At 35.2% G+C, this 14,491-nt stretch overlaps 1 protein-coding gene across 1 annotated transcript in view; it reads right to left on the reverse strand.

Moving 5' to 3' along the window:
• Positions 1-1,271: 1,271 nt before the first annotated feature.
• RASSF6 (Ras association domain family member 6) overlaps positions 1,272-14,491 on the reverse strand; it is a 50,559-nt gene continuing 37,339 nt past the window's right edge. Inside the window, 6 exon segments of the mRNA XM_017864068.1 lie at positions 1,272-4,225; positions 4,324-4,421; positions 4,529-4,647; positions 8,604-8,655; positions 8,976-9,077; positions 12,004-12,188. Coding sequence (XP_017719557.1) covers positions 4,150-4,225; positions 4,324-4,421; positions 4,529-4,647; positions 8,604-8,655; positions 8,976-9,077; positions 12,004-12,188 — 632 coding nt within the window. The 3' untranslated portion in view covers positions 1,272-4,149.

Raw genomic sequence — 14,491 nt, forward strand, 5'->3', positions numbered from 1 at the left:
GGCTGCAGTTGTCTGAAGGCTTGACTGAAGCTGGAAGATCCATTTCTAAAATGGCTGTTGACAGGAGGCCTCAATTCCCTGCTGGCGTTTGACAGAAGGTCTCAGTTCTTCATCATGTAGGTCTTTCCAGGGCTGTTTAGGACATGGCAGTTGACTTCCCCCAGAGCAAGTGATCCAAGACACAGCAAGGAGAAAGCCACAGTGACTTTTATGACCTACTTCAAAGTCTCACAGTCTCTTCCATTTTCCTGTATTTGTTAGAAGTCCCTAATTGTTCAAAGAGTACATTTTTAAATGTTCTCACCACAAAGAAATGTAAGTATATGAGGTTATGGATATGTTAATTCACTTGATTTAGTAATTCCACAATGTGTACATATATCATAATATAATATTGTACCCCATAAATACATAAATTATTATTTGTCCATTAAAAATAAAATAAAACGAAGTAAGTCACTAAGGCCAGCCCATTTGCAAGGTGAGGAGGATTAGGCTCCATCTCTTCAAAGGAGGAAAATCAGACTTTATGGATATAAAACTACCACAGAAGTGATGTTAATGTCTCATTTGAATAATTGATTTGAATTGTTTTGCATTTGGTAGAACTTTGTGCTTGCATGTGCTTGTTACTATTTTGCTCATAAGTTTTAAATAATAACTTTACTATTTCCTGATTTAAAAAGTAACAAATATTAAGTATAGAACACTTAATACATATAGGGAAATTAGAAAACATGAATCACTCATAATTCTACAATGCAGATATAGCCACTTTTAACATGCTTTTGTTTCTTGTGTGTATATATGCAAATATTAGTGTTCACACATACAAATATATATATACACATACATATATAATATATATGCCTTAAGTATATAATAAATATTTTGGAATATGTGTATGTGTATATTCTTATTTAGATATGTAAGAATTTACCCCTGTAATTAAAATTATTTGGAAACATAATTTTAATGGCTACATAACATTATACAAATAAATGTTTATTTCTCTTTTTTTTTTTTTTTGAGACGGAGTCTTGCTCTGTCGCCCAGGCTGGAGAGCAGTGGTGCCATCTCTGCTCGCTGCAACCTCTGCCTCGGGTAGAAGCGATTCTCTTGCCTCAGCCTCCCAAGTAGCTGGGATTATAGGCGCCTGCCATCGCACTTGACTAATTTTTTGTATTTTTAGTAGAGGCAGGGTTTCACCATGTTGGCCAGGCTGGTCTCAAAATCCCGACCTCAAGTGATCCTCCTGCCTTGGCCTCCCAAAGTGCTGGGATTACAGGCGTGAGCCACCGTCCATGGCCTATTTCCCTCTTTCATCTTTTAAAATAATTTTCTGAACATTTAGGCTTATTTCCTTTTGTCACAATACATAACAATATAAAACATATCTTTGCAGAATGTCTTTGTATCACTGGTTATTTTCATATGATAGGATCTTACAAGTAGATTGTAGGATAAACGGACTACTAAATTGCCTTCAGGAAAATTATATCCATTTGTATTTTACCAGAAGTTTGAGTTCCCATCTCATGGTGATTTATTGAGTATTTAATTTTATCATTTCTTTATCTTTGCTAATAGGCCAAAATTTGTATTTATTTATTTATTTATTTATTTATTTATTTATTTATTTATTTTACTTTGTACTTCGGTGGCATGTCAGTTATTATTTTACTATCTCTCAGCTCCACATTCACTGTTGGTTGCCTGCTCAGTGAAAATAGATACAGGCCCTTTAAATGTTTCTTTTGCGGTTTGCACGATGGCACGCTTTGTCAGTAGAGGGCGCTGGAGACACACTGCAAGAGGGAGGGGTCTTTCCTGATTGCTCCGGGCTGGCAGGCCAGGCTCCTGCAGAGCAGGCTTTTTGCCTTCACTGCTTGCCTGGAGTGGTTTCTCCAGTGCTGGTTGCCTGTAGGGTGCAGCTTCCTCCAGCATTTCTCCACTTGCTTCTCCAGCTTTTGCTTTGGGCAGTGGTGGTATAACCTGGAGCCACAGTGCAAGCCTGTACCGAAGCTCCAATTGCTGTTCTCCATATCTTCTCTTCAGCTGGGTGCACACTCATATAGAGGACCCTGATGGGCTAGGCAGCTACTGAGCCACTTGCCTGAGCTTTGTCTTGTGCAGTCTCGTCACATACAAATTTATGCTAGGTTCCTGCAAAGTAGGCCCCTCCGACTCCTAGTCCCAACAGGGCCTCGAACAGAACCCCTGACTCCTTCTTTGTGCTTACGCTTTGGCAAAGCCCCAAATCCCTCTGTGTATCTCACCACCTGCCTCAGCTGGTCTACACCCAGAGGGTTGGTTGTACCTGCTTCTCCGGTATCTGTGGTCCTGCTCTGGCCTGGGCAAGCCAGCAAACTTCTCTCCAGTGGGCTGCAACCACACCTTCTCCAGTGAATTCTGAAACCCTCATTCTTGCTTTTCCTTGTTAGGATTCCTTCACTCAGCCTGAGGATACCTTCTCTTTTCATCTTTATTAATATTCTTCTAGCATAGCTTAATTATCCTTTATATTAAACTTTCCCTGTTTAAATTATTGCCTTGTTTCTGTATTGTGATTGATACAGACTAACACAGTTGATCACAGAAGATATGACTTTTTTCACATACTTGGTAGCCATTTGCATTTTCTCTTCTGTGATTTTCCTTTTCACATCTACCTTTTTTTTCTGTGTAAGACTTGGTTCTTCTCTTATACATTTCAGTCTATTAAAGATTAATCTTTTATCATGTTCATGGCAGGTACATGACACTACTTTTTTTTTTATAAGTATGTTGAATTTTAACTATTACATTTGCCTCATTTAAGTGAGATGAGACTATTTTCTTATTAATTGACAGGTGAAAGAATTACGATGCAAGCCTCTGGTTTATTCAGTAAGAGAGACTTCTTAGGCTTGAAAAGGTCATAGCACACTTTCACCTTCATCCAGTTTAGGTGTGATAATACTGAGAAGGAATGCCTTTGTCTTAAACATGTTTTGTATTTTAATATTGTTAGTTAATCTTCCAATTGGGTTTATTGCATATAATCTCATTCCTTAGAACTTGTAATATGATCAAACAATTTACTAGAATGCTTATGAGGAATGCAAATATAATTAGTTTACAGAATGAATGTTGTGTATAACTCAATTTTAATATAGAATTTATAAATAAAATCATAGACTATACTTATAGCATTTCTTCATTTTTAGTGTTTTTTTTTCAAGTGGGTTAAGCAGATCTCTAAGTACCCTGAGAGCTGTCGTGTAGAATAAGATGCTAAGAGGGCAGAGCTTGGGATTCCCTACCTAACTTCAGCTACAGCAGCCTTGCTTTATCCATTGTATTCATTCAGCAACAAATGGATATTTGTGGGCCAAGTCTTGCTTTAGCTGATATAATATGTCTATGTGACATACATATTTTTTGAAACATAAATAAAGAAAAGTTCAACTCACTTAAAAGAGCTTAAGAAAATCTTGAACTGATGAAAATTCTTTCATCAGTAGAACAGAGAGAGAAAAAAAGGACTGGGGGAGGTTCAGAAAATTTAAATTAGGATTGCGTAAAATAGTCTATAATCTTTTCCTTTCCAAAGGCCAGACAGCTCTAATGTTACAGATAGCCAGAAGTCAACAGGCCATTTAAGATAGTCCTAGATTTTATGAAAATGCCAGAGTTTTCAAGAAGCTGTGAAACACTGTCACTATTAAGTAGATCCTTGATGGTGTAAGACACTGTATTTCTTTTTCATTGCAAGAACTGGCAACTTCTTTTATCTGAGTCATTTCTGAATTCATTGATTATGTTTCAGTTCTCTTGAGAGTCCAAGCTAAATGAAGTTTAAACTGGTTATCTGAAGACACCATTTAAATTTGAGTTCATTGCATGTTTTATTATAAAAGCTATTTGGAATACGCAGTATTCAAGCTTATTTCAGTTACTGAAACTAAACTCAAGCTCATTTTGTCCAACTGTGAACCCTAGTTAATCTCATCACTTCAAAAAGAAATGAGCTTTTTTGACATTCAATTTTCTACAGATTCAAGTCTCATATATATTCATATAAATGCAAGTACAGAACTTATGCATTCATCAAATAGTAATATCTCTGAGTTTTTTGAAGTGTTTTAGCAACAGCAGCCTGTACTGCTAAACTGTTGTCTCTGTTTTTATTACTAGTTTATTTTGAAGACATTTCAGTATAATAGCCTTTTCTTTATTGAATCTGAAAATGAGAAGAAGACAGACGATTAAAAATTGACATATTTTGTGCATTGGACTTACTAAAGAACCAAGTATCCAACATGCATGTTCTTGACTTACTTTGTTACTATTCTTTGAATCTCTGTTTTCTCTTCTTCATTTAATCTTTGAAGAATGGATTCCAAGAAAGAAAAGTGAAAGTTAATGTACTGAGCCACCTAAGAAAGAAGAAGAAGAAGAAGAAAACAAAAAGCAGAACAATTATGCAAAAGGTGCTGAGTCAGGAGGGAAGCAAAAAACAGATTCAGAGTGATAGTATTCATACATCACTGCTAATTTCTTCTGCATCTTTATCCATGAGGAAAATGCGAGCATTCTTTTCAGAAGGTCCCTGTAGGAGCCTCTGCAGTAGTGGAATGTCTGTCTTCTTTAGTCGTCTCTGTTCTGCAGTGAAAACAAGAATCAACCACAATCAGAAGTTCATGCTGGAGGAAAAGAAGGAAGATAATTTTCCAATTTATTTTTCTTATTTAACTCACTGTGAAAAAAATAACACCTGCAACAGAAGGCAATTATTCAAAAAAGCAAATTGAAATTAAAACTTAAATGAACTTCTTTCTCTTACTATATCTCAAGGTTTGACTTAATATCTCAAAGAACTCAACCTTCCTTTGGTTAGAGTGTTCAAACAAATCTCCAGTCTGATAGGCCTTTTATAAAGCAACATGCCTCAATACTTATTTAGGTTTCATTCCATCATTCCTTCATCCATACAACAAATATTTATTGGTTCTTTCCAAGTTCAGTTGATGTAATTTCATCTTTCCAGTTGTTCAAGTCCGAAACCGTGTAATTATTTTCAATTCTTCCTTTGTCTCACTCCACACCCAATTCTTGGCTCATCTTTAAAAATATATTCATGAGGTTTTTGAGATCAATAATATTCTTATTATTTATTCATCTGTCGGCTTAATCCATTCAGCCACCAAAATGAGATAGAGAAGGAAAATACCTTCCAATCTGGCGTGTTTCCAGAATTTCAAATTTCCAAAAGTTATAATATAAATACTCCCGCTACAAAAGTACTTATAGCTTTCTGGCAAAGTAGTTTCACATATGGGATTTCATTTTTATCAGAATGAAGCATGAACAAAACATAGTGTCCTTATATTCTTCTTATTTCCTCATTCTCTCCCTCACCTTGCTTACTTTCTTCAGAGCAGTGAGAACTGTTTTCATTCCCTGAGCTGGACTTATCCCAGGAAAAGTCAAGAGAGAGTCTAGAACTCAAAAGCTCAGCCTCCTCACAATTAAAGTGACATTACCCATTCCTGTTTACACAGTGCCAGTGTTTACTGTTCTAATTCCTCTGCCATTTCTGAAGCAGTTGGGAGCCTTGACAATTTAGCTCCTCTCACCCACCCACCAGAACCCTCTTTTGACCTTCAGGTTCAATGTTAAGTTGGTTTAGTATCCTCTTGCTTCATGATTCTGCTTTATGATCACCTGGGATGATTATTAGAAATACAGATTCCTAGAGTTGTCCCCTGATCTGGAAGGGCTTAGGAATCTGTATTTTAAATGAACTTTATAGGTAATCTGAAATGAACTACAACGTGAGATACACTGTAATGGGCCTTGTAGCTATAAAGTTAAAACCCACTATCTCTGTTTTCCAGATTACTGTCCAAACAGGAGCCACATGCTACATGCTCTCTTCTTTTCTCTGCTTCTGGTCCCTAAAGGGTCCTAGTTATTATTATCCTCAGTTATGGATATATACAAAATTTTGACACATAATATAAAAGAAAATGGGATTTTTATAGGTGAAATTATAAAGAACTACATCTTTTATAGTGAAAATAGACTTTTTTTTTTTCTTATAGAAGCAACACACTTGTTCGTTCATAGGTCCAGCACCTTGTGTGGAGCCCAAGAATGACTGGAAGAAAACTAAGCCATATTTCTGCTCAGCTGCAGGCTAAAGTTAGAGGTGTGAGGAAAGAACGAGGTGCATGTGAATGGAATCCAAGTCTTGGAGAACATCAAAGAGGGAATTTTCAAATCTTGTACAACCTAGCTGTTCAAGGTATCACACAATCATTTAAGACTTCTTAATAAAACTGCTTTTTTTAAACCTTAAAAAAAATTCCCTTCCCCATACATGCATGCTATTGTAATTGGAACAAACGAGAAAAGTATAAAGCAGGAGGTAAAGCACAACTGGAATTTCTGAGCCCTAAGATACTCTGCATTACCCTTTGAGTGTCCCCTTCACGCAACTCTATGCACATACACAAACGCATAATACATAAAGGTAATCATATCGTGCTTGCTATTTTTATTATACATGCCTTTTAAAAAATCATTTTTTTTCTTTCTATTTTAGACAGAGTCTCCCTCGGTCACCCAGGCTGGAGTGCAATGGCGCAATCTCGACTCACTGCTACCTCTGCCTCCTGAGTTCAAGCGATTCTCCTGTCCCAGCCTCCTGAGTAGCTGGGATTACAGGTGTGCACCATCAGACCTGGCTAATTATTTTTGTATTTTTAGTAGAGACGGGGTTTCACCATGTTAGTCAGGCTGGTCTCAAACTCCTGACCTCAAATGATCTGCCCACCTCAACCTGCCAAAGTGCTGGGATTAAAGGCGTGAGCCACCGTGCCCACCACTCCCCTTGTCATCCTCTCATCTGCATCTCTCCAATTCCCCACCAGGTAATCTATCTCAATGGTTTTGTATTTATCACTCCATACCTTTCTCCCTGGTCATATGACCACATATACCACATATTTAAATGGGAGCTTGTAACTGTTTGTTAAAAAAATGGGATCTTTTATATATACTTTTAGACATCCTGCATTTTTCACTTAAAATATATTATGGAGTTCCCTCCATTCTATTGGCATAAATCTAACTCATTCCATTCAATGGCAGCGTAATAATCACTTATTTAATCATTTCCCTAGTATGAGTAACTTTGTCTTTAGCTTTTTGTCCTCATAAACAGCCTTGCACATAAATCTGTAGGCACTAGGGCTTACATTTTTGCGGGATAGATTCTCACAAGTGGAATGGTCGAGTTAAAGGACATATATACTGTAAATTTTAATAACTATTGCAAGAATAATTTCCACAAAAAAGAAAGTCATATTTTCACAAGTGTTGCATAAAATATCTTTTACCCCAATGCATGTCAGCCACAGGTAGAATCATTTTAAAGCACTTTGCCAATCTGAGAAGTGCAAGATAATATTACAGTGTGGCTTGAGCTTGCATTTCCTTAGCTATTGCATTTCACTGAGTTTAAGACTTTTCTGAAACTATTTAACTGGTTATTATAGCTTTTTCTTTGAATTGTATTTTCATGCTTTTTTTCTATTTTTATTGGATTGTTTGTCTTTTTGTTACCATTTTGTAGGAAATTATTGGTATTATAGTTATTAATCTTCAGAGTACATTGACAATGTTCTTTGTAATCTACTATTTGTATCTTTTAAATTGTTACACAGTCCAATATTGCTACCATTTATTTTATATCTTTTGGTTTTCTTTCTTTCCTAAACAAAGAGAATATGAATATATACGTGCCCTTAGAATTTTCCAAAAAATAGATCTTATCTTTAAGCTTTCCATTTATAAGAACTTTAATTTTATATATGTCTGGAGATACAGCTTCCATTTTCTTAAGGTTGTTCTGGCATCAAAATGTATTATTTTATTCTAATAAATTTCTGGCTCAAAATTCTGACACTTAAATTATAGCATGAGTTTTTTTCTACAAATTGACATCAAATTTTCATTTGTGAAGTTTTAAAACTTTAATTTCAGTATCACTTTAAGTTTTCTCTAATCTCTCTACCATGCTCCTAGCATCCCACTTATAGTGACTTCCCAAAGTTCTACTTCTAACCTTTTACCCCCTTATCACAAAGTTCTGAATATGCATCTCTACTGAGGAAGAGATAGCACTCCCGCAATGTGTCAGACCCTGTGCTAAAAAAGAGGCAATATCAATGTCAGAGAGAACAGGTATGCAATCGTGACTCCTCTAAGAGTGACACTCAGAAAGGAAAGCCAAAAAGAAAGTTACAGAGATGAGCAAAGACAAAAGTGCATCAGAATTCCCAAGGGTTCTGATCTCCATTCAGATAATTTAATGTCTGGCCAACAAGCAAACTGTTTCACATCATAAACCCTTCAGGGATACCTTATTCTTAAGTTATCGTTCTTTAAAATTGTGGACTATAGATAGTGTTCTAAAGACTACGCCTTCCTTTCCTCCTGCCCATTCCTCCCCTTTCTCCACAGAAGGAGGTAAACCTCTCTTCTGCCTTCCCTCTGGGCAGCAAACTGTAACACTCTAGAGTCAGGTACAAAGTGTGATCAAGCTTTCTCACCTCCTGTTGCAAAAATAACGTGAAGAGCAAAATCCTGGGGACTATTTTCAATCTGTCAATGGAAAAAATGAACAAATATAAATTCTTTGTTGTTATATGATGTTTTCTAACCCGACCAGACCCAAATCATGTCTGTTTTCTCTCTTCCATTTTTCACTTTTAGACATAAAATCTTCTCTGCTCTTATGGGAATTATATAATTTTTCAAGGGATAGTTACTAAAAGGTGTTATACACAGGAAAGAATCTTTCAGTATTCAACATACAATTTAGATTTACACGTTCATAGATCTTTTTCAGAAAAGTGGATTTATGTGTTTACAGTTGAATCACATATAATATGTTTATAGCTCAGTTAAGTGATAAACGTTACCTTAAATTTTTGGAGAAGTTGCTTTATTACTTCTTCAGTTCTCATGTTACTGTTTACTCTGACCTTAGTTTCTGATCCAAAGGCTGGAATGAAAATTGATGTCTAGAAAAAGAATTGTCATATGAGTCTTTAAAATTATATTATATTAAGGGTAGTCAATATCTTGAACATAGTCTTCTTACAGGGTAAAAAATAATCCAAGGTTATCCATTTAAAATTTTGTTTTGTTTTGTTTGTTTGCTTTTCTTTGTTGTTTTTGAATATTATGTGTTCTTTTAAGCAGCTTTATATTGTTTCTAGAGTAAATTAGGTAAAACACCATTTGAGGATGCTTATAACATTTTCACTGGACAATTACACCCCTCTTTAGTGCAGTTTAAGATTTCAAAATAAGAAAGAATGTCACCAGATGTGTATTTAAAAATGGAAAGAGATATTAAGGAAGGATTTATTTCCATATATTTTACTTATATGCACAATCTCTAAGTATTCCAAGCCTCTGTAGAGGGTGGGTTCAGCAGACGTGGAGATGGGTGGGTTTTGGGGTGGCTCAGTGGAATGTTAAAAAGGTAAGTCTTATATTGAGAGATTTGAGATAACAGCAAATTAGCATCAAAGTATACAAACACACAGGTATATAACATCCACGCATGTAACACACACACGGCATTTGTGTGAGTAAAAATATGGATACGTAAATAAGTTTTCTGAGAAGACGTATAGAGAATGTCTAGGATACATTTTTATAAGTATGAGAAAATTCATTATTTGTAGACATTTTAGAGCATTGATAAGTTATTCTGTGACATTTACAATTTCTATGGAGCCCTGAAAAACCACATGTTCATCCCACACTAAGTTGAGAATATGTTGTACATGTGGTTTGATGTTGTTTATGTGAAGAAGCTTCATGCAGTATGACAATAACATGGATTACCATTCAGGAGACCTAGATTTTAGTGCCCACTAACTGCCCACGAACCCCAACTTTGTCAACTCACTTAACATCTTTATTGACTCACTTAACATATATTTGATAAATGACTTCATTTATAAAATGAGAGTAAGACTAAATAAGCTCTAAGAGTCATTCTAAAATGTCAACATATAGTGAATTTGTTTTTCAGAGCAATATTTTAAATCCACAGTCTTTATATCCATTGTGTTGGCCAAAACATATAATGAAACCTGTTATCATTTAGTATTGCATGGATAGAAATATACTACTGGTGAAGTTATATTCACCATAACTAATCTCCAGATAAGACAATCTAAGCCTTTAATATGTGCATTATTTATAGCTTAACAATATTGGCATTAGCAAGGGGCTTTATATGATAAAAACATATCTTACGACACACAGCAACTTAAGAAATATATCCACTACAATTCCTATATGTCCATCACCGTATAATTATTGATAGAATGCTTTGTTTTTTCTTTTTTGTTTGTATTGTTTTCCACTAGTTATTAAATTACAGTGAATGACATTTGTGTAAAATATCTATAGTCCCAGCTTGAGCTCATTCAATCAACAGCAACAACATAAGGTGATGTAAACTTAGTTCTTCTTTTGTGCTAGGTACTATTCTTATGTTTAACTTACCTCATTTCATTTCATCCAATCAACAACCTTGTAAAGTAAGAAGAATGAAGGAACTAAGATCAAGAGATTGAGAAGGTTTTAAACTTGCTCAGCAAGAATGTAAAACAAGGCTGTCAAACTCCAGGGCCCAAGCATTTTACCACCATTCTGTGCTGCCAACCTAGTGCCAATTTCATTTTCAGCACAAGTGATCCAATCTGAAAGTCACTTGCTTGGAGCAATGTGGCTTTCCTTTCTCAACACAAATTACCCCACAAGATAATGACATATAACACAATTTCTGAGAAGAGGGAACCAAGACAATTGGTAGCTGCCTCTCTATGGGGGACTATCGATGCTACTTTATACCTATGAGGATGATTCTGGAACCCTAAAATTCTGATATGAATAAAGAATTGAGAAGAGAGGTTTCTCCCCAGAAGGCTCCAAAGACACACTGATTGATACCTCTCAAGAGTAGAAGAAGAAGAAATAAAGTAGAAATATTTACAGGAAAAAGCCTACAAAGCAATGAGTTCCTATTTCTTCTTAAAGGCCTCAGAAGATACCTGGCACAGTGTGAGTGCTAAGTATTTATGAGATGGAGTGACAAATGATTGCTAAGGTACATCACATGAAAAATATTTGAGTTCTGGAAAAAATGATGATATATTTCCTACCTTCAGCAGAATGTAATGTCTTACAAGCACTATGGAAAGGCACATATAAATTTAACACATATTAAATGAAAAAGCGGAATGTGAATTGTATCTAAACTATAACTACACTTACATAAAAAGGGTATGTGTATAGGTAAAAGACCTGGAACATGGCAACATGAGAAGTTCGATTTATTGGAATACATTGGCCTGTGGCTTTTTGCTTTTATTTAAATGCTCATGTTCAAATGTCCTTTGATCCAACCTCTTTGTGGCACTTACATTATTCCTATATTGTTGTTGGTATGTTGGTTTCCCTGCTCAGTCCCTGAGCTTCATGCTGGCTGAGACATCAGTTGCCTCATCTGCATGTTTTTAATGCTTGGCAGAGTATTTGCCACTTAGAGTTCATCCATCATGGTGGTTAAAAACTTGTGTTCTGGAGTCAGACAAAGCTAGGTGCAGGTTGAGAGTTATTACTTAAAAGTAGCATAATCTAAGACAAATTGCTTAATCTCCATGACCCTAATTAGCTTCTATGTCAAGTAGAGAAAATAATGGTACCTATTTCATAGGATTGTTTTCGTGATTAATAGGATTATTCAGTAAAAATCTATTTAAAACACATTTACTTTAATACCTAGCACATAGAGAGTGCCCCCAAAACGTTAGATATGCTACTATTATTATTATGACTTTAAATTGTGAATTGAATTGAGTGGTATTGTTAGTGAAACAGGGAACCTTATTTTATATTACATTAATGGAATTGTAACCCACTTACTTCATGGTTATAGAAGTGTCCATTAATAGAGGCTCTATTTTTCTGTCTTTCTTTTCTGTCCATCATCAGAGGCTTCATCCTTTTTCTCACCAGGGCTGCTTCACTCATGGTTCTATAGAGCACTGGGGAGTCTGGTTCATCCTCTGCATGTGACTTCAGGGTGTTGCTGTGATAAGATAAATAGTCTGGGAAGAATAGATTATAAGCTCATATCATTTAGCTGCCTGTCTCCTAGCATCCTGAGTGGATTTGTGTATGCTTTCATAATTTTAGGAATATTGCTATTTTCTGGCTGTGTAAAAGCATTATAGTCCACTGCTTAGCTGCATATTTACTTATTAAATGTTGCCTGAGACTGACTCAGCAAATTCCGCCAGTATCTCATAGAAAATTCTTATGTCTTATTCTTATGTTTCATAAGAAATGATCACAATGATCATGTTTGGAGTTTGGGCATTCCTTTATTCTTAATTTATTGGGGAGTGAATTTTATGGCATTTCAGAATGTTAGAGCTGGAATAAACCCGATACTTTATCAGGTTTGATCTCTTATAGGTAAGAAAAAGTACAGTGAGTTGAAGTGGCTTTCCTATGGACATGGTACTCATAAATGATAGAATCAGGTCTGGATCCTTATTATATGTTGGCCTGAGTTCATTGGAGCTTTCCCTAAAAAATAAACACTGGGCCTTAGTTTTCCTATAAAACTACAGAAAGCTCTTTGAGAAGCTTTCTGTGGTATGTGGAGCATTGGTGGTATCTTTCTATGGTATGTGGAGCATTGAAAGATTTTGTTCCCATCTTTTATAAAAGCAAAAGGAATGGTATGCTTTGGACTAGTCCTACTATTTGTAATATATCACAAAGGTAATTCACATAGAACATTCCAGAAGTATGGTATGAATGACTTTTTCACTTAGTTGCCCACTATCCTATTATTTCTTCTCATCGAGTCATGTATATTTAACAATGATTCATGATTTATTAGTCAAAATTTGATTATTGAATTATTACAATTTTTATAGCAGATTTTAGGGTATAAAATTATAGTGTAGTGTTGAACAGCTCTAGTATCTATTGAGTAGGCAGAAGGTGTTTAAATGGAATTGAATGGAGCTACAATGTGTTACTAGCCTAAGATGCAGAAGATTCAAACCTGCCTTCTGCCCCTCTTTCTGCTTGTATCCAGTTGATAGTGCCTTTTTCAATGTCCTCTACTGTGCATATTCATATGTAAGAATAAGGCCATTAGGTGGCATTTGTGTTTTATTTTACTTTAGGATTTTAAATAATTTTCTATTGTAATTAGAACATCATCAAATAGGCATGAGATATTTCTTCCTTCTCCAGCACTGCTGTTTAAAATACAAATAGATTTTTATGATGTCTTTGATGCCAAGATACTGGGATTTCCTTGGGTTTAATATATATTTTTAAAAGGATAATTGGAAGGGCCCATATTTAACAAGATGTAAAGATCCCATGGGATAAAGATAAGGGAACCCTGGAAAGAACATCATGTTTGTCATAGGATCTGGGTTCTTGTGTAGTAACAGAGGAGGTGAAATTGAGAATGATTTGAAAAAAGAAAAAGAAAACAAACATTTCAAGTTGCTGGTAGGCTTGTGAAGTTAATGCTAGTAGGATACTCTTGTTCACACTGAACCGACTTTGTAAATCACAGCCCCATTTCAGGCACATGAACCCTGTCCACCACCCCTCATTCTAGCTTCAGTCATCAGCATCTGCTACTCTTTGAATCTTATGCGTATGTGAGAATTACGTGAAAAAATTCATATAAAATACAAAATATTATGCCTGATACTTAGCAGAGTCTCAACAGATTACAGCTATCAATAGCATTGTTATTACTCTTACATCATTACCATTATGATTACAACTACTAATTTCACACATCCCCGGAGCTGGCATTTCCCATTGGTTTGCCAAGTTCAGTACGGATCCATTTGATCCTTAAGTATATTTCTCTTTTAAAAAGATCTTTGAAATAACTCAACTCCATCAAATATAAAATTGACTCCAGCATATCTGCGTGTTTCTGAGAAGTAATGTTATTGAAATACCTATTAACTAACTAAAATGTTCAACTTCTAAAAAGATACAGAATTAGGTCTGACGGGCTTGGCCTAACATATAAAGCTATTGAGAATAATAAATGACTCAAATGACTCTAATCTTTGGGGAAGATATTGAACAATTTTATGAATACACACTTTATTAAAACTATTAGCTCTTCCTATTCTAATAAATCTGAGTGATGTAATATAATTTTTTTAAATTGTATTTTATATACAAAAGTAAGGCTCTTAAATGTCATACAAATACTATAGTGACTTAAGTCACTATGTTCCTAAGATATTAAAAATATATATACATATAAAACAAGAGTTTATTGTGTAGTAGTATGCAAAAGGTTAGATTTCAGGGAAACATATGGGGTCATGCTTTACATTAATTAAAAATTAAG

Source organism: Rhinopithecus bieti, unplaced genomic scaffold (assembly GCF_001698545.2).
Source record: "Rhinopithecus bieti isolate Rb0 unplaced genomic scaffold, ASM169854v2 scaffold_68671, whole genome shotgun sequence".
Classification (NCBI taxonomy): Eukaryota; Metazoa; Chordata; class Mammalia; order Primates; family Cercopithecidae; genus Rhinopithecus; species Rhinopithecus bieti.